At 37.2% G+C, this 19,367-nt stretch overlaps 1 protein-coding gene across 1 annotated transcript; it reads left to right on the plus strand.

Annotated features, from left to right (window-relative positions):
- The first annotated feature begins 1,314 nt into the window (after positions 1–1,314).
- On the plus strand, positions 1,315–7,489 carry LOC139119171 (uncharacterized). Its single transcript, XM_070682836.1, has 2 exons — positions 1,315–1,398; positions 6,113–7,489. The coding sequence occupies exons 1-2, from the start codon at positions 1,371–1,373 to the stop codon at positions 6,928–6,930; spliced, it is 846 nt and encodes a 281-aa protein (XP_070538937.1). The 5' UTR covers positions 1,315–1,370; the 3' UTR covers positions 6,931–7,489.
- The last annotated feature ends 11,878 nt before the right edge of the window (positions 7,490–19,367 follow it).

A 19,367-nucleotide genomic window follows, 5' to 3' on the forward strand; every position in this document is an offset into this window, starting at 1 on the left:
CCTGTTCCAATTTTGCCACAGTTACCATGGAAAGAGAAAATCTAACCAATCACAGATTTTAAGGGGGTGGCCGCTTTTTAAAAACAGCGCCCTCACATGATCATTGTGAATACCAAGGAACGCCCTTTGACCATATATGGGCATATTTCGATTACAGGTGACTGTATACCTTTAAGTGTGCATGATCAAAACATTGTAGCTATAATTGTTATACTTTTGCACTGAGAGATTTTTGAATTCTGATACATGAGAAAAATCATATTTTCAAGAAAAAAGATGGGATCATCCAAACTGTCGACAGATCCTTTTTGCTGTCTATTAGTGATGTAGTCTCTATACGGGAATGGGGGTTTGCAAGTGCCGACGGCCCGGACGGCACTTGCAGTAATGCCTGCAGCATTCCCGGCACAAGATTGATCAGCACAAAATTGGTCACTGTCTACCATTTTCATCGGTATCTGCTCGTTTCCGGCGTTTGTTAGAAGAAAATATACATCGTCATTCAAGAAGTCCTGCCCCCCTTCGTCAAAATCCAATAACCCTTTTGCTGCTTTTTGTACAAACGGCCTTACTTCAGATTAAATTAAACGCCTGGATTCAACAAAAAGAACATTTTAGTCTTGATTTTAATCGCCGATTATGATCCTCTTTTCCAGGCTCTGATGGCCATAACGTAAACAAAGAACCTCAACACTCCCAAATCAGCACATAGGGAGATCAATACGTCGATTGATAAAGCCTTGGTTCTTGTAATGAAATGATATCAATGAAAATTCTTCAAAGAGTATTTTGTCGAAAAAGGTTATATGAAATTTGGAACCGTCCAAAGTCTACCACGGCACCGCATTTTTTCAGTAGGCCAATGTGCTTCGATGCCTAAGTGGGGTAGTCCTCTAAAAAGAGATGAACTTTTCTCGAAATAAACAACACTGGAAAACATAGGCAGAAACTCTTGCACAATATCATCGCTTAGGCTCAATCTCAAGTACAGGAAACACTTAACTCAGCTTGCCCACATGGCCGTCCCCGATATCTGTGACGAAGTATATACGGATATCTGCATAGTTTGCTGGTCTTCCCTTCCCGATACATAGACCTTTGAAAATATGACGTTAAAATCCGCCATTGGGTGATACTTACAACACTTTCCCCCGTATATTTGTCAATTTTTGAGAAACCCCTTCCGTTCATCATTTTCGATTGACACCCCCGACAGTACATAATGACAGCTCCCCTAGATCAAATTCTCACTGAACCATGGAGGTTACACACGGTCAAGCCGTGTGCTATTTACATAAATTAACCCCACATAAATATACACAAAACGCACATCGCTAAGACCTGCAATTATTTATCGAGATTTCTCCGTGATGTGGCGTCAGAAGATGTACAAACCTGGTAGGAAGTTTTGCCATTTATAGGGGCGGACATAGCGGTACTGGCGAAACCTCCCCAGGGCCTGTAACCCGTACACGCGTAGTTATATTACCTCCATGATCAGGGCGAGATTCCAACAGTACGCCTATGGCTATCCACACGTCACATTTCGTTTTAGCTAAGGCTGCGTTCACAAATAATGATTGGGGGGGGGCTAGAGGAATCTCGATTGAAATCTTATTTTTTTCAGATCACCCCTAAGTACCCTAAAAATTTTCAAATGCCCCCCCCCTCTATATGGTCAAAATTTTTCAAGTCCCCCCAACTATCACAGGCCGCATATTTGTAAAGGATGTGAGCGTAGAAAAAATAAACATGTATTGCGCCATTCTGCTCACAGGTGTTCAACACTACCTGTATTAGCACTTTGTATAGTCATATTCCAAAGGCAAGTTCTTTAAATGCATCAGTGAATTTTTTAAATTTTTGGTCTAAAACCCAACTTGAGTTAATCCAACTCTGGCCAGGTCAATTGCTCCTGCTGAAGAGCACACAAAATGACAATCATGAGAGAGTAGGCAAATTGTGAATTCTGGCTAATTGCCATATTGCACAGTGACCTACCAAAATTTGTTTCAAAACTACAAGACATATATGGATTAGATGCTACTCAAGATTGACAATACTTGAAGGTTAAAATATTCCATCAAATAAATGTTATAATCTCTGAAAGATTGGGTGTAATAATTGCAAATTTGGTTAAAAAATAAGTTGGTCACATATTTTTTCTTTTAGTCTTTACTGTTCAAAGTTTTACTTCTGTATCATTGTATAACAAGAGAATGTGAAAATTTAGAAAATCAAGCATGGTGACCCTATCTTTTTTCTTTAATATTTGATTATTCTCATATGCCAGTATTCAAAAATTTCTATGTGTTCTTCCATGTGTTTATGCTCTCTGGCCTGATCTTGTGTACAAGTATGTTTCACTGTCATGAGCGTCATTTGATCCAAACTCTTCTTCAACTACCATGTACATCAGAGTCAGAGCTATCTCTGTCACTGTTCAGGTATGCAGTGACAGTGACACTGCAGTAGCAGGGTATTAATGATAGTGACACTATCCGTAGGCAGTAGCTGTATTAACTTTGACAATTTTGGCAATATTTTTGTTCAGTTTTACTACTGCGTTCTTGTTCTACTACCCACAACATGTTGAATTGTCTAGTATTCAGCTTGCTATCACAGCCTATGTATGTGTACCATGCATTTGTATCTCTGACAACTGACTGTCAGTCTGGACTCCAATTAATTATCACCAAATACAAATTTATATTTATATATACTGGCTTTATCGACAAACTAAATATTGTGTGTTTGAGCATGCTGTAGGGAGATAGCAAGAAACTATAGTGTTATATTAAATAGAAATATTGCAGAAATCAACAGTTGCAGCTTCTGCCCTGTTACTAGGCTCGTTTGTTTTTTTACGACAAATCACAAGTTTAGATTTTTTTGAGATAAAAGTCATGAAATGTGACAAAATGGTTCTAGATTTTTTTAAATTATTACTAACATCACAACATTTTGATGACATAAAAATGGTATTCATTTTTCATTGAATTACCTACGAAAACTTGGAATAGGAAAATGTAAAACACAAAAAGGAACCAAACATTTTCAAGTCCCCCCATACAGGTAGAGCAAAATTTTCAAGTCCCCCTTCTACTACCCCCAAAATTTTCCTCCCCCCTGAATTCCTCCAGCCCCCCCCCTAACCGTTTTTTGTGAACGCAGCCTAAACAGACTTATAAATATCGCAACAGTATATTTTTGGCATAATTTATTTCATCACTTGCCGTACATCAGTACGTTCCTGATAGGAGTCCAGTTTGCACCTCAGCGAAATTTAAGTTTAATCACAGTCACCTGTGGTCTATTTCGCTCTGCGTCTATATATGCGCCCCATAGACGTGTGTACATGTGCCTGAGAAGAAGTCATATGTACACACGTCTATGGGCGCATATATAGACGCAGAGCGGAACAAACCACAGGTGACTGTGGTTTAATACTATAGTTGAAACATGGGGGGGGGGGGGACAATTCAAGATTTGGAGCTTGTGACGAAACATATACCTGTATTAGCATTCTCTCACTCGGTCGTTTTATTTTCAGCCATCTTTGGAGTGAACCGATATGCGGAGAGAGGTTGGCAGACAGCAATTAAAATTCTTTAAATTGGTTAAATCCCGGAATTCGAAATGACCACGGTACAAACAAACCTACAGGCGTAAACGCGCATAGCTGTATTTCCCATTAGCCCTACGAGTATGACGAGAGTGTCCGGCTCGTAAGGCTATATTTCCATAAGTGCTTGTACACATGGGCTCGTTTGTACTGCCATCACGTGATCTTTTGGTAGTAATAAGTTTGTAGAACACATCGTGTCCTTTTGAGTAGAACCATTTTTCTGTGTCCACTGAAAATTTGATAGGTATGAGGTAGCTGTGGATCCATAGCTGTGGTGTTTTCAGACGGGATTCCTGCCTTTTAAGGGCTGGTTTTGACTTTTACGATTTTAACCCCGCGGGGTTAAATCGTAAAAGTCAAAACCAGCCCGTAAATGGCAGCAATCCCCGGCCGTCTGAAAACACCACAGCTATGGACCCATAGCTAGGTCTTAGGGAGCACTTCAGTAATTACAGGGAGTGGGTCGGGGGAATTCCGTGAGCACCGGTACTGTAAAATGTGACCCTCCCAAAATCCTTGTGTCTAAAATGTGACCCTTCCCCTGTCCGGCATTCTAAAACACGACCCTCCCCAAATCACTGCAGTATTCTCCCCAGGGAATAACTGAAACAGTATCAGCTAATTTGCATAACAGTTAGTTTAATTGTTATGTAAGTTACGGACAGAAATTACAGGGGGGGGGCTGGCGTTTTGGGAGAGAGGGTTGCAATTTATCACGCAAGCATTATTGAAGGATCATGCATTTGCGGGAGGGTCACCATATTTTGCGCAACTAAAAGGCGGCAAGATGTGACTGATATAGTGCTTCACCCAAAAATATCAAATCGTAATACATGGGAATCTATCAGGTAAACTATTGACAATTTACCCACACAACAAGCTAAGCTTATATCTGTACATTTACATATGTTTGATAATATATAAATGTACTTTGCTTGGAGTGGGAAGTAAAACGTGCATATATATGTGTACAAGAAATTGGATTTTTTTGATTTGATTGAAAATATCGATTTACTATAAAAGTAGTCTATGAGGAAACTATCAATAATTTTTTTCCGGTATGTTACGTGAGAGAAAACGAACAAATGGTGAACTCAGCAGTTTCCTGTTAAAACGAAATTTATCACAAAAAAACAAAACTAATGGCTAAGTCAAGGGATAGAATACAAACTGTTATAGTGTACAGGCTACTTATCTCAGCTGCGACGGCAAAGTTCCAGTCTCAGAGTTGTAATAGTCAGTCGGATGAATAAACAGTCCTTTGGCTTGCAGGCTTGAAGTTGCACAAAGTCCACAGTATAAATCCAGCGTGGCAGTGAAGGTCTTGAAAAGTCTTGAAATTAATACTGCTGGAGTTTCCAAAGACTTGAAGTAACACGCAAGAGACACGATCCCAAAATGTCTGACTGCAAGCTGTGCCGGTCCCCTATTTATACTCAAGTGGTTATATAAGAGAATATAAGAACAATCTAGAACTTCTATTGATATGCTAATTACTGCTCTAAAATTATCTCCCTTACATGACTAATTAAATTTCCAGAACATTCCAAACATGACTAATTGAATTCAAGGTCGTGAGGTCGTGAAGGACAGTGACCTTGAGAATGTTCTAGACTAATTAAACTCAGGTCATAAGTGTGCATGGGGGAAACTGACCTATATAACAAGTACGAAACTCAGTAAATTTGTGTATTTATGTATGATTGATTATTGATATCAATGTGACTTGATTATACTAGGGTGGCTACAAATAGACGTGTGAGCATGCAAGAAATTGAATTTTGGTATTTCACCGAAATGTTGATTCACTATACATGGTAGTCTATGAGGAAACTATCAATAATTTTTTCCAGTACAAAACTCGGTAATTCTGTGTATTTATGTATGCTTGGTTATTGATATTAATGTACTTGATTAGACTAGGGTGGTTACAAATGGATGTGTGTGCAAGAAATTAGATTTGGAATTTCACCGAAATGTTGAATTCATTATACATGATAGTCTATGAGAGAACTATGATCAATTTTTTGCCAATATAAAACATAAAACTAACAATATCTGTGCATTTATAGACATTTGATAATTGATATACACTTTGCCATCTGTTCCATATGTTTGTGTCTCGTGTCTTTCATCAGTTTTAACTGTTCAAGGTGTTAATGTAGGATACCACTGCATCGTCTTTGCTTGTGAAGCTTGTCGATAATGTGTATGTATTTAAAAGAGTCAATGTATTTCGTCGGCAATTTCCTATTCAGGAAATATCAAATGGAGATTCAAGGGTTTGGCCTTAAACTCATATTCTATTAAGAGTGACCCTCCCCGCAAGATAGGTTTATAAAAAGTGACCCTGCCCTTTGACAATTTTCTAAAAAAGTGACCCTCCCTCCAGTGATCCAATAGTCAACCCAATACGGAAAAAATTAAAAAATGAGTACGCTATTGCCTAAATTGAATACTTGCACTGAGTCCTTTTTCTTTCAGAATGCGAGATGAATATTCCCAAAGATCCAGTTACCAGGGTGATTTTGTGGTCAGCATTCAGATCTTGTTCAACGGCGTTTGAACGATCAGTGCGATCGCTAGATGGCATCAAAGTGATACATGAAATATTCAGCAACGCAGCCATGTATGGTGAAGATCGGTCAGTTTCCATCCGCCACGCAGCGCGCTACCATATCAACGATCCTTTGCCAGGGTTTCGATTCACTGAAGTGAAGAGCACCCTTGAGGACGATTTCCCCGGGTATAGAGGTGTGTTCTTGAAGGATATGGCCATTTATCTAGTTGCAACGGGGAAAATGGATTATGTTCCTGATGGGTACCGCCATGCATTCCTTATACGTAACCCAATCAAATCTATACCCTCCCTGTATAGGTGCTTGTCCACACAAAATTTTGATGGATTGCCTGAAATTATACCGACTGAGGGCGGGTTTCGTGAAATGTTGGAGTTATACCGATATCTCAGAGATGTCAAAGGTCAAACAGCAATGATCATTGATGCTGATGATGATCTTCTGCGAGACCCGGCGGCTACGATGAAGAAGTTCTGTGACTTTGCAGGGTTTGAGTTCAAAGAAAGTATGATTTACTGGGAACTTGGCCGTCCCAAAGAATGGACTTCGCCCGATGCCTGGTACAGTACAGTGTTGAATACCGTTGGCTTCATAAGAAATCCTGAAACACAAAGCTCTTCCCAGGATGAAGATATCTCGTTGTATCCAACGTATGTACAAGAAGCTATACAAGACGCTCAGCCATATTATGAGAAACTCTACAACTTGAGAACAACGCGATAAAATGTGATTTCAAAAGTTGACCTCTGCATAGCTATCCTTGTTGAAGGGTCGTGCATGTCGAGACTTCTACATCACTGAAAGACTGATACCTTGCTATTTGAATAGGTCTTAAAATTGATCGAAGAATTTACTGAGATTTCTTCTTGGAGATCGAAGAATACAATGTTTATGATAGGGAGTTTTGTCATTGTTGTTTTTTTCATACCATACGGAATCGAATGAGATAATATTTTGTATTTATTGTTGTCTTTGCTGTTATTTATATCTTCATCAACTGCTTCTATAACGGATATGAACTCTTACTCATACTTCTGTACATCCATTGCTTGATCAGACAAACTTGAACACAAATAAACAATTGGGGTAGACATGCCAGTCAATGAAGTAAATGTTCGGCAAGCACATTATCCTTGAATATAAAAATCGTGATGACAACAATATTGAGACAACAGGCATAAGCAAACAGATAGATAAATAGATAGATAGATAGATAGATAGATAGATAGATAGAAAGATAGAAAGATAGAAAGATAGGTAGGTAGATAGATAGATAGATAGATAGATAGATAGATAGATAGATAGGTAGGTAGGTAGATAGATAGATAGATAGATAGATTAATTGATTGATAGATTGATCGATTGATTGATAGATAGCTTTTGGTTTTATAGTTTCACAATACACATATACATTAACAATATGCTAAATTCTTTGTGACATACAAAAAGAAGTTAACGTTGAACTCCAACCAAGTAATCGGCTTATGAATACATGTATACGTGTAAATAAATAAACCATGTGTTCCTCGACAAAATATCTCTTGTATGGATCGCTTTAAATTAATGCATGATTGCTTTCCTTAAAAAGGAAGGATTATGCTACGGAAGTCATACGCTGTTAGTGTCTTCAGTCTTTTGAAGAGGGCTTGGTTAGCGAGCTACTTTCAGTAAGAAAAGTCTTGTCAGTCGCAATACGGAGCAAAAATTGTAGATATAGATGCTGCGTGTCAACAGTGATTTCCTGTTCCACGATAGGCGTGTCAATGGCGCTGCCAAAACTGGGCCAGCACCTGCCGGCTATCAAAATCGATGGGGTCCACTATAGCTAGCTATTCTTTGGGAGCAATTTTTAAAGGTCCAATGGCTGTATCTTTTAGCATTATTTTCGTGGAAATGTACTCATTGAGGGGTGTTTATACAAGTATAATAAACTGTCCACTGGTACTGCATGTGCAATTTTGAGCAAAATAAATAATAAACGTTTGCCCAAACGTAAAATGGCGCCCTCATGCAAATAAAGCAAAAAACACTGTATTTCGTGCATATATGCATTGGAATCTTCACTGAAACAACAGAGTGGTCCAATATAATGCGTAGTGCTAAATGTTTTCCACTTGGACATCATATGCTTTGTTTTTTGTAATATTACCAGTTTTTAACCAGTGAACTGAAAATGCTCACGTGTTTCATTATATATCGCAGTTTTGTGTATATTTAAACTTTTGCCACATGTTTGCAACTTCATTGAAAGTGTTCATGATCAACATCATGAACAATGTTCACAGCATCATCATCAGATATGCAAATTTATAAATCATCTGACATGGAAATGCGAAATGACTTTCAATATTGTTTTACCTGGTATCACTAATGTACATAGCCTGTTTCACCAACTTTTATCAAGTAAATCCAAGTACATATCCCTAATTAGGAAAGTTCATTGAATAGGCAAACTAGGAATTGGCTGAACAAAATGCTAAATGACTTTGAATAATGAAATCATAATGTCTTCAATGTACATAGCAAGTTTCGTCAACTTTGGTTGAGTCAATCAAGATATATATCCTCAATTAGGAAATTTCATTAAATATGCAAATTAGGAATTTGCTGACGTAAAAATATTTCACGACTTTGAATAATGTTATATCATATTATCATCAATGTACATAGCAAGTTTCATCAACTTCGGTCCGGTAAATTCAGATTAATATCCCTAGTTTGAGAAATTCATTAAATATGCAAATTCGCAATTGGCCGAAGTAAAAATGCTTAATGACTTTGAATTTTTTGTATGATAGTATCTTCAATGTACGTAGCAAGTTTAGTAAACGTTGGTTGAGTCAATCGAGATATATATGCTTAATTAGAAATGTTCATTAAAATGCAAATTAGGAATTGCCTGAAGTAAAAATGCTTAATAACTTCCAATAATGTTATATCATAGTATCTTCAATGTACATAGCAAGTTTCGTCAATTTTGGTCGAGTCAATTCAGATAAATATCCCTAATTAGGAAAGTTCATTCAATATGGAAATTGTTGGAGATCGGAGAGCCACACTGTGAACAATTTAAAGTTGCAATATTGGTCAAAATTGTCTTTTTCTATTTCTTCCCAGTTCTCCAGGAGTGATGTTTGATGTCTCTTGCTTAGATATGTGGATTGTATATGGTAGTAAATATCAACTTATTAGTGTTGTTGTTGTTTGTTTGTTTGTGCTTTAAATGTGTTTTTCGTGTTGCGTAATCTGTTTCCGTATTGATGTTCGATATGTCTTGTTGTGAATATCCTCGTTGTAGTAATTTTTCATTAAATGTTTTGACTTTTGTTAATGTCCTCTTCGTCGTTCGATGTCCTCATGTACCTTAATGTTTCGCCTTTGATAAGGCCCCTGAAGGTTGATTTTGGATGACATGATTCTCTGTGTAAGAACTGGAATGTATCTGTTGGTTTTGTGTGCGCTCTAGTCTCGAGTATATTTTCGTTATTGTATCGCTGACCTTTGTAAATGACTAGGTCAAGATATGTTATTTCGTGTGAAGAACTTTCATATGAAGATTTGAAAGTTGGATGCATTTTGTTAATTATTGTGATGCATTCGTTGAGTTATGGTTCTGTTCAAATAAAAATTAGGAAAATATCGTCTCTGAATCTAAACCAGATTGACATTTTTGTTGTGTGTTCATGTAAGATTTTCATTTCCAATTCGTGAAACGTGATGTCGCCAATTTCAAGTGAGGCCATAGGCGGCCCATACATATTGATAAGCTTATTATTGAGTTTTTCTCAGTTTTCCCTTTCACTGTCAGTCCCTCTCCTTTTCTTCATGCTCTGACTGATCGTAGTAAATAAAATAAATGACTATATAGCCTAATCTATAGCCTCTTGACTCTTTATTCATTTTACACTCCATTACAAGGACGTATATCTCTCATACACACATGCTGTAATTGATTAGTCAACAGAACCAATTATGCTAATCCGTAGACTTATCAGAGGTTGGTCAACATCGTAAAGATAGTGATGTTAACCATTCCTATCTTTCGCGATGTTGACCAACCCGTAAAATCCCTGATGAGTCCACGGATTAGCATAATTAGTTGTGTTGACTAATTAATTACAGCAAGTGTGTATGAGAGATATACGTCCTTGTAATGGAGTGTAAAATAAATAAAGAGTCACAGGTTAGGTTAGGTCAGGTTATATAAACCATATATTTTATTTATTCCGATCATTCAGAGCATGAAGAAAGAAGAGAAAATGATAGAGAAAACAGTGTGAAAAACTCAGTAATATTTGGGTCGCCTGTGGTGAGGCAGGCGATCCCATGCTACACACATGTCTGTTTGTAGAACTCGTCGTTAAATTCGATTGTGTTTTTTTCAGAATAATGTTTAGCATAGCTAGCAAGTATACTGTTTTTGGCGTATGAATAGTTGTTTGTTAATTGTTTGTTTGCGTTTCATTGTTTAGTGATTTGCCGATTGCTTGCATGGCGTTATCGTGTTGTTTGCTTGTTTACATAGAAAATACGTCTAATGTGGCTAAAATAACATTGTTCGGAACCTGGACTGAATCCATTTTCCGGATGAAGTCTGTAGACTGTATAGTGTCTTTTATATATGGTTGTTGTTTTTTCACGACTTGTTTGAGGACATGGTCTAGAAACTCCGACATGTGGTATATTGGACTTGAGCATCTGCTTATAATTGGGCGACCTGCGAACTTTGTGTCCGGTGGTGGCGCTTTGTGTAATTTTGGTAGTAGATACCAACGTGGTATTCGCGTATTAGTGTAGGATGGATTCATATATGTCTAAGTATGGTAGTCGATGGGTTTTTGTTGCACCTTTCTGTTGTTAGTTGGTTTATTTTTTTTCTATTGTTTGTTTTGTGTCATCTGTTGCCACTTTTGTGTAGTACAAACTACGGGTCGCCGGGTTGTCTTTCACATTCTCTTATGTAATCTGTTGTATTCATGACTACTGTCCCTCTTCCCTTGTCAAATGGTTAAATGGTGATTTTTGTGTTTCTTGATAGTGTTTTGATCGCTATGCGTTCGACACGTATCATGTTGTTGTTTTTTTTGTGTGTGTTGAAGAATGGAATTTCAGCTAGTGCAAGTTTATTAGCCTCTAGATAATTTTCCAGGTTTGTGTTTTCAGTTGCTGGAGGGACCCATGTTGATTTGTATTTGAATTTATGCTTCGTGGTTTGTTTATGGCGCATGATTTATTGAAGTTTCATTTTTCGAATAAAGCTTGTTTGCATCGAAGAACAGATTGATTCTTTTCGGACGTTTTGGTGTTGGAATGACTTTGAGCCCTTTGTTGAGTGCATTTATTTCTGTTTTTGTTTGATCGTGTGATTACAGATTTTTTAATGAATCTGATATTGTTGTTGGATTTTGTTTGTAGTTTGTATTATTAATGTTGCGGCGTTGTATTGTATTTTTTATTTGTTTTGTTTCGTGTTCTCTGGTTTTCTTGCTCTTTTGTATTTACTGTTTTTGTGTTCAGTAGTGTCTTTTTCTGTTTGTATATCTTTAACCGTTGTATTACGATAGTTCTCTTTTTGGAGAGAGTGGTGGCCTTGAAGGTTTGAAGTTATTACCAATTATCTTCGCCATTATGATTTTCAGTCGAGCGCTGAGGAGGTTTGCGTACCGCGTACGCGTACATGCGTACTCTACTTGGCGTAGAAGAGCTTGGTTATAAGTGACCTCACTTTGAACCCAATGTGACAAGCAAGTTTGTACGTCACTTCTGGTTTCCGTGCGTTCAGCTTGTGGCCACTGCGCTAATACGCGCAAGTGAAAGTGAATGAAACCAACGCTATTTTGTTTATTTTTCACTAAATAACGACCTGATTACCTAAGAAAGTCTGGGTAAATTTCCCCTTGAAGGTGCGGAATTGTGATTTTATCGTTGTTAGAAAGTTTAGCTAGAAGTTTTGAAAACTAAATTAGAATCGTCTAAATCTAAATCTAAACTTAGAAAGTTTAGCCAGAAACGATAATTATCGCTTTCTAAATAGCGTTCTAAGTTTAGAAATTAGCTGTAGTTTGGAAAGTCGGGCCTCTGGTGAAAAACATTTTCCAAGGATATATCGGATAAAAACGATAATTATCGCTTTCTAAATAGCGTTTTAAGTTTAGAAATTAGCTGTAATTTAGAAAGTCAGGCCTGAGGTTGAAAAATATTTTTCAAGGATACATCGGATAAAAACGCTAACTATCGCTTTCTAAATAGCGTTCTAAGTTTAGAAATTAGCTGTAGTTTAGAAAGACGGGGCTCTGGTGAAAATTTTTGTCCAAGGAGATATCGGATAAAAACGATAATTATCGCTTTCTAAATAGCGTTTTAAGTTTAGAAATTAGCTGTAGTTAAGAAAGTCAGGCCTCAGGTGAAGACATTTTTCCACCGGTATGTCGCCGGGATAAAAACGATAACTATCGCTTTCTAAATAGCGTTTTAAGTATAGAAATTAGCTGCAGTTAAGAAAGTCAGGCCTGAGGTTGAAAAATATTTTTCAAGGATATATCGGATAAAAACGATAACTATCGCTTTCTAAATAGCGTTCTAAGTTTAGAAATTAGCTGTAGTTTAGAAAGCCGGGCCTCTGGCGAAAATTTTTACACTTTTGTTCGTGGAATTCACTTTTTTTATGTAATGAAGTCATGCTGTAGCTATTTTCCAGTATTTGTCTACACTTCTGTATTTAATGCTGTATCAACTTTTAAGGTGCGGATTTATGATATGATAATACCAACTCTTTGTTAAAGCGCCGGAAATCAGTTACAATTTAAATATGCAATAAATTCCTTTGTCAAGTGAAAGTGGTATGTAATAGTTGGGGGGGATTATGGGCTATTTTCCAACATCGGCATAGTATTACGTTTGAAAAGGCTTTTCACATTAATCTGCATATGGAGCTACCTCAATGACTGTACAAACACACGCGATGGCTGAGGATCTATGATAATCCATAGACAGTAGAGGGGGTTTACAGCCCATGGATAATCTAAACAAACCTTGGTCATTTGAACTTTGGCATTTGACTGAATTTATATTCTGGCAGGTATATGATTTGACAGTCTTTCATTTTGAGGGGAAAAACAATTCACAATTTTCTTCATCAAAGATTTTTCGATTGCTTCTTCACTGCCACATTTCTCTACTTCGTTAAATTCAATGTCTTGCTGTGGCAATGTTCAAAATTTATACGAGGTAATCTTCTCAAGTCACATTTTAGCTTTGGATTTTAAGCTTTCCTCTAGGAGAAATTGCTATTATTTCTTGGTTCTACAAGACTACAAGCTCACACTTTAAGTTTGATACGTTTGTGAAAACACAGATGACAACATAAATGGTGTACAATGGAGGTGAAGTACGGAACTTTGATTGCTATAAATACGGTCACATGCTAGGTTCTATGATCAGTGTGGGTTGTGTTATTTTTTTCCCTTTTGAAAACGATGTTATTTTCTTGGCTATACCGCAGCAGTCATATAGACAAAAACTTTAACTTTGAGGGCGCTTGATACGTAAGATGACGTATCAAGTAGCGCGTCTTTCTAACCTCAGTTACGCACGCATGGTCACACGTACGTCCCAGTGATTTTGTTTACGAAAATGTTTCCCTCGCAAACCGGCATTAATTTCCTGGTTCTACCACAATATTTCTACAAACAAGCTAATTTAAGAAACGAACTTCAGCTAATTTCTAAATTTTGAACGCTACTTAGAAAGCGATAATTATTGTTTTCATGCGATGTATCAAGGAAAAATTGTTTCACTATCCTTCTTGTGGTCAGTTAAGCACTGACGGTTCTATAAGTGTATGACTTAAGCGCAATCACAAGGACTAGAGTCGTTTTTTTTAATTAACAATGTTGAATGCTGTGGTGGCGCCCAACAATCACCTCTGATTCACTTGGAGGCCAAATCACAGATTTATGCAATATTTTAATTTTAAGAGATTGGAATTTTCATATTTAGGCGATGATGAACCTTTTCAAATAAGCAAAGAAAACTGGGCAAAATTGATTTCTTACTCCGTTCGAAAACACTTCAGCAACAACTCTGTCATCACAAATTAACGATAGCCCTAATCGATAATTACAACCCACGATGAAAGATCAGATCTTATCCACCGAATCACTTTCTAAAAGAAACACGAAAAATGGAATGTAAGACATTCATATTTAAAGGAATTAAGCTACTCTTCAATCCTATTTTAACTCAAATGCCATTTTGTCTTCATGGCTCAATACTTTTTACTTCATTAATAAGATAATCTTGTGAGTAAATAAAATGCGTGTACGTAGCGTCCAACCAATTTATTGAAAATTGAAAATTGAAATCACCTTCAAAATGCAATTTTCATTTGAATGAAATAACAACCAATTTTTAATATTCGTTTTTTCTGACAAAATTTTTATTTTACCGATTATTTGGTACGGTTTTAGCGGCCAATCAATTCTCAAAAATATTAAAATGCATTTTAGCACAAAAAGCGTTATTTTAATGATTGAAATAGAATTTTATTTTCCATATTCATCTTAATTGAAAATACCAATTGACAGACCAGTTTTAATAAAGCTTCTATTATTTGGTTATTAGTGAAACATAACTCTGTTTCGCCTTGTTCATATTTTGTATCCGAAATGCAATTATCAGTGAAAACAAAATGAAATTTAATCTATTAATTCTATTTTATTTCTTAAATTTCAAAATCACGTGTTCTGGATTATTTTTAAGGAAAGTTGCTTGTTTTCATATTATAATTTGTATCCTAAAATGATGTTTTCATTTTCAACAAAACAAAAAAAATCATTACTAGTATCAAAATATTACCTAATCTTAAAATAAAAAAATAGTACTATTTTCAAGATTCGTAAAATTTATTACGGGACATTGTACGTATTTGATGAAGAACGAAATGAAGAGAAAGGAAACTCTTTGAAATAAAATCATGTCTTACCGATTTAAGAGGAATTTGCAATTTTACTTTAGTGCGTGCGAAAATTAGAAATTGAAAATTGAAAATTGTAAGTTTCAACCTTTTTCATTTTTTTGAAAATGGTCGAAAGACGACTCATTTGAATTGCTGTTCCCGGCCCTCTACCGGCCAGTTGGTGAGCAGCATCAATGCGTACGAGACTTCCAGTTTCCGCAACGCATACTTGTTCCCGCGCTCACTGCATGTGCTGCGGAAGACTGGCCACCGAAGACAATATAAAGTAAATTGAGGGCAACTCTAAACATTGGCCCTACGGGTATGGCGAGAGTGTCCGGCTTTGGGTACGCCGCCTCCCACGGCGTAGCCAAAGCCGGACACTCTCGCCATACTCGTAGGACTACTCCACACATCGGCTCTACCAAGATTGTTTAGTATTACCATGTGGTGAATAAAAGGATCATTGCATTTATTTTGTGTGGAATACATGGCGAGACACCGGTGAATCGGGGTAAGCCTAATTCACGTGCCACGTGCCACGCGCCGCGAGCCAGAAGTAGGTGAATTTTCACTCCAATTTAATTCATTGATTCATTTTCATGAACAAATCAACATTCGGGCTTCAACGCCGCCTTATATGAACTGGGGACCAGCGAATGACCAGCGTGCATATGCAGAAAGGGACTCAAGAGAAATTATAGGGAGGGAGGCCAGTATTTTTCAAAATCACACTGCACGTAAATTTGTAACATTAAAAATTGATCAATCAAAATTCCGTACATTGATTTTGTAGACCATATGTTAAGCAACTTGTATCAATCAAAATGTTACCAAAACGCTGTATTTCGCACGCGTGCAAGTAAACCACAGTCCCACCACAACACATAGGCTGCGGGCAGGCCTAACATGAACGCGATAGGCATACTCGTGTCAGGCCAGGTCAACATTGATTTTCGAAACACGATACAGTCTTGGCCAGTCTTGGTGTCCTAATCACGGGCAAAAGACGACTCTCACTTTATACCTCCATGCGTAAACAAATGTATTTCCAGTTAACCACTGTGACGCTTACCAGAGACTCTGCATGTAGAGGTGTCGAAATTGGTCAAACTCTAAAGACTTTATTCCATCTAATCAATTTCAATCCCCGACTTATGTAAGTTTGGCGCAACAAAGGTAGTGTTGAGATGGGTATTGTGGTGTTGCCTGAATATACTACGGGCATGTATGTTTATTATTTATTTATTTATTTATTTATTTATTTATTTATTTCGAACTCCAACACAGATATGATACAGTTAAAAACCATATACATCCGCACTTACAGGAGGATTTTAGTAAAAATACAAATAACATGATGTTACAGGACAAGAAAGCAAGTTAAAACAAATGACATGCACAACAAGGACAAAGTAAAAATTCAAAAGCAAATGCTTTTAGCTTTTCTTTTAAAACTCGAAACAGAAATATTAAAAATTGGTAGTGTTATGTAGGTCATTTACCCCACACTCATCATGACCTGAGTTCAATTAGTCTAGAACATTCTCAAGGTCACTGCCCTTGATGACCTCACAACCTTGAATTCAATTAGTCATGTTTGGAATGTTCTGGAAAGTTGATTAGTTGTGTAAGGGAGATAATTTTAGAACAGTAATTAGCATGTCAATAAAAGTTCTAGATTGTTCTTATATGCCTTTATAAAAGGGACGCGCTCAGCTTCCAGTCAGACTTTTGGGATCGTGTCTCTTGTGTGTTACTAAACTCCAGCAGTAGTCATTCTCAAGACTTTTCAAGACCTTCACTGCCAACGCTGGATTTATACTGTGGACTTTATGCATCTTCAAGCCTGCAAGCCAAAGGACTGTTCATTCATCCAACTGACTGTTACAACTCTGAGACTGGAGCTTTGCCGTCCCAGCTGAGATAAGTAATCTGTACACTTTTAAAGCTTGTACTCTATCCTGACTTAGCAATTAGTTTTATTTTTGTAATAAATTTTGTTTAAACGTTAACTGCTGAGTTCACCCTTTTGTTCGTTTGCTCTGCACGTAACAAATTGGGGGCTTGTCCGGGATACGAATATTTTGAGCCGTTTGACAACATTTTGACAGCCTTTTCAAAACTACTGTATACTGTGAACTCAGCGAAATTCAATCATGGCGGAATTCAAGCCAGACGAATTTATGGATGACCTTGATCAGGACACATTTAATTCCCTCAAAAAAGACAACCTCATAGCACTGGCAAATTTCCTTAAAGTAGATGTCAAAAGATCTATGCGCAAGCGAGAAATTCAGTTCAAGATTGCAAAACATTTAGTTAAATCTGGCCATTTTGAAGAGTCTGCCTTAAAAGATTATGAGCCAGAGTCTTCCTTCGAACTCAAAAAATTAGAATTAGAAATACAGGCAGATTTGGAGCTTAAGAAATTGGAATTAGAAAAGGAAAATTGCAAATGGAAGAAAGGGAAAGGCGGAAAAATTACAAATGAAAGACAAAGAATTACAAATGGAAGAAAGACAGAGAGAAAAGGAGAGAGAATTGGAAGAACATCGACTACAGTTAGAAATGAGACGTTTAGAGCTTGGACAGTCAGGAAAATTCTTCCCTTCAGACAAGTTTGACATCACTAAGCATTTCAGGTTAGTTCCCCCTTTCCAAGAAAAGGATGTTGATAAATATTTCCTTCATTTTGAGAAAATTGCTCAGAGTCTGAATTGGCCTAAGGAGTCCTGGTCTATGCTTTTGCAGAGTGCTTTGGTGGGTAAAGCCAGAGAAATTTACATTCAGTTGTCAGTAGAGCAGGCTTCAAATTATGATTCTGTGAAGGAATTAATTCTCAAGGCTTATGAGTTGGTGCCTGAAGCTTACCGTCAGAAATTTAGGGATTGTGAGAAGGTGAAGGATCAAACTTATGTTGAATTTGCTCGAACAAAAGAACAACTGTTTGATCGTTGGTGTTCTTCGGAAAAGGTCAGTCAGAATTATGACAAATTACGACAGCTTGTTTTGATTGAAGAATTTAAGAGGTGCATTCGGAGTGACATCAAGACGTTTATCAACGAACAAAAGGCAGATACATTGGAGGTTGCTGCACGTTTGGCCGATGATTATTCATTGACCCACAAATCTCCTTTCTCAGCAAACCATCCCAGTCCTTTTCATACAGAAACAATGCAGGTAAATTAACTCCTCCTTTTCATCCAAGAATTTCTCAAAGGACAGTAGAAAATCAAATGACAACAGTTCACAAAATTCAAGTAACACTCCCACATCATCAGATCCCAAGTCTCAATCTCCTTCTGACAAACAGTTCGGTACACTTTCTTGTAATTATTGTAAGAAAGACGGCCATTTAATGTCAGATTGTTTCAAATTGAAAAGAAAACGTGAAGGTCAAAGTGGTCAAAGTGGATCTAAGCCCACCGGCTTTATTTCTTCATCAACTCAATTAGAGTCTAATAATGTGTGCAACACATTTTCTGAGGTTAAACCCCTCTTATCCCCAATTAATGAGGTCAAGGTCAATTCTTCTCAAGATAGCATTATGGGTATTTTCGAACCATTTATTCACGATGGTTTTATATCACTTTCTAGTGATTTTCTCTTCCGCTACCCCTGTCAAAATTTTAAGAGATACCGGGGCTTCCCAGTCTCTTTTGTTGGCAGATACCCTGCCGTTTTCTGAAAAGTCATTTTCAGGTTCTAAAGTTCTTATTAAGGGGTAGATTGCAATGACTACATTCCTGTTCCTCTCCATAATGTCTATTTGTCTTCGGACTTTGTTTCTGGACCTGTGGCTTTAGGTATTAGGCCTTTTTTGCCTTTCGAAGGATTCACCTTCTTCTTGGAAACGACCTTGCTGGGGACAAGGTCATCACTAATCCACTTGTGACTGATAATCCTAGTTTAGATCAGGATCCAGAGCCAATTGAACAAGAGATACCCGATTTATTTCCTTCATATGCTATTACTCGAGCCATGTCAAAGAAAACTTCCGAGAATCAAAATACTCTCAAAAATAATGTCACAGATGTTGACTTAAATGACACCTTTCTCAGTCAGGTGTTTGACACGGATCATTCCGTTATCCCTCGTGGATTTGAAACTTCCAGTAAAACTTCTGCTGACCAAAGTCAGACATTTTCTAGATCAAATCTCATTGCAGAACAACACAAAGACCCAGATATTTTGTCTTTGT

The sequence above is a fragment of the Ptychodera flava genome, chromosome 19 (assembly GCF_041260155.1).
Source record: "Ptychodera flava strain L36383 chromosome 19, AS_Pfla_20210202, whole genome shotgun sequence".
In the NCBI taxonomy this organism is placed as follows: domain Eukaryota; kingdom Metazoa; phylum Hemichordata; class Enteropneusta; family Ptychoderidae; genus Ptychodera; species Ptychodera flava.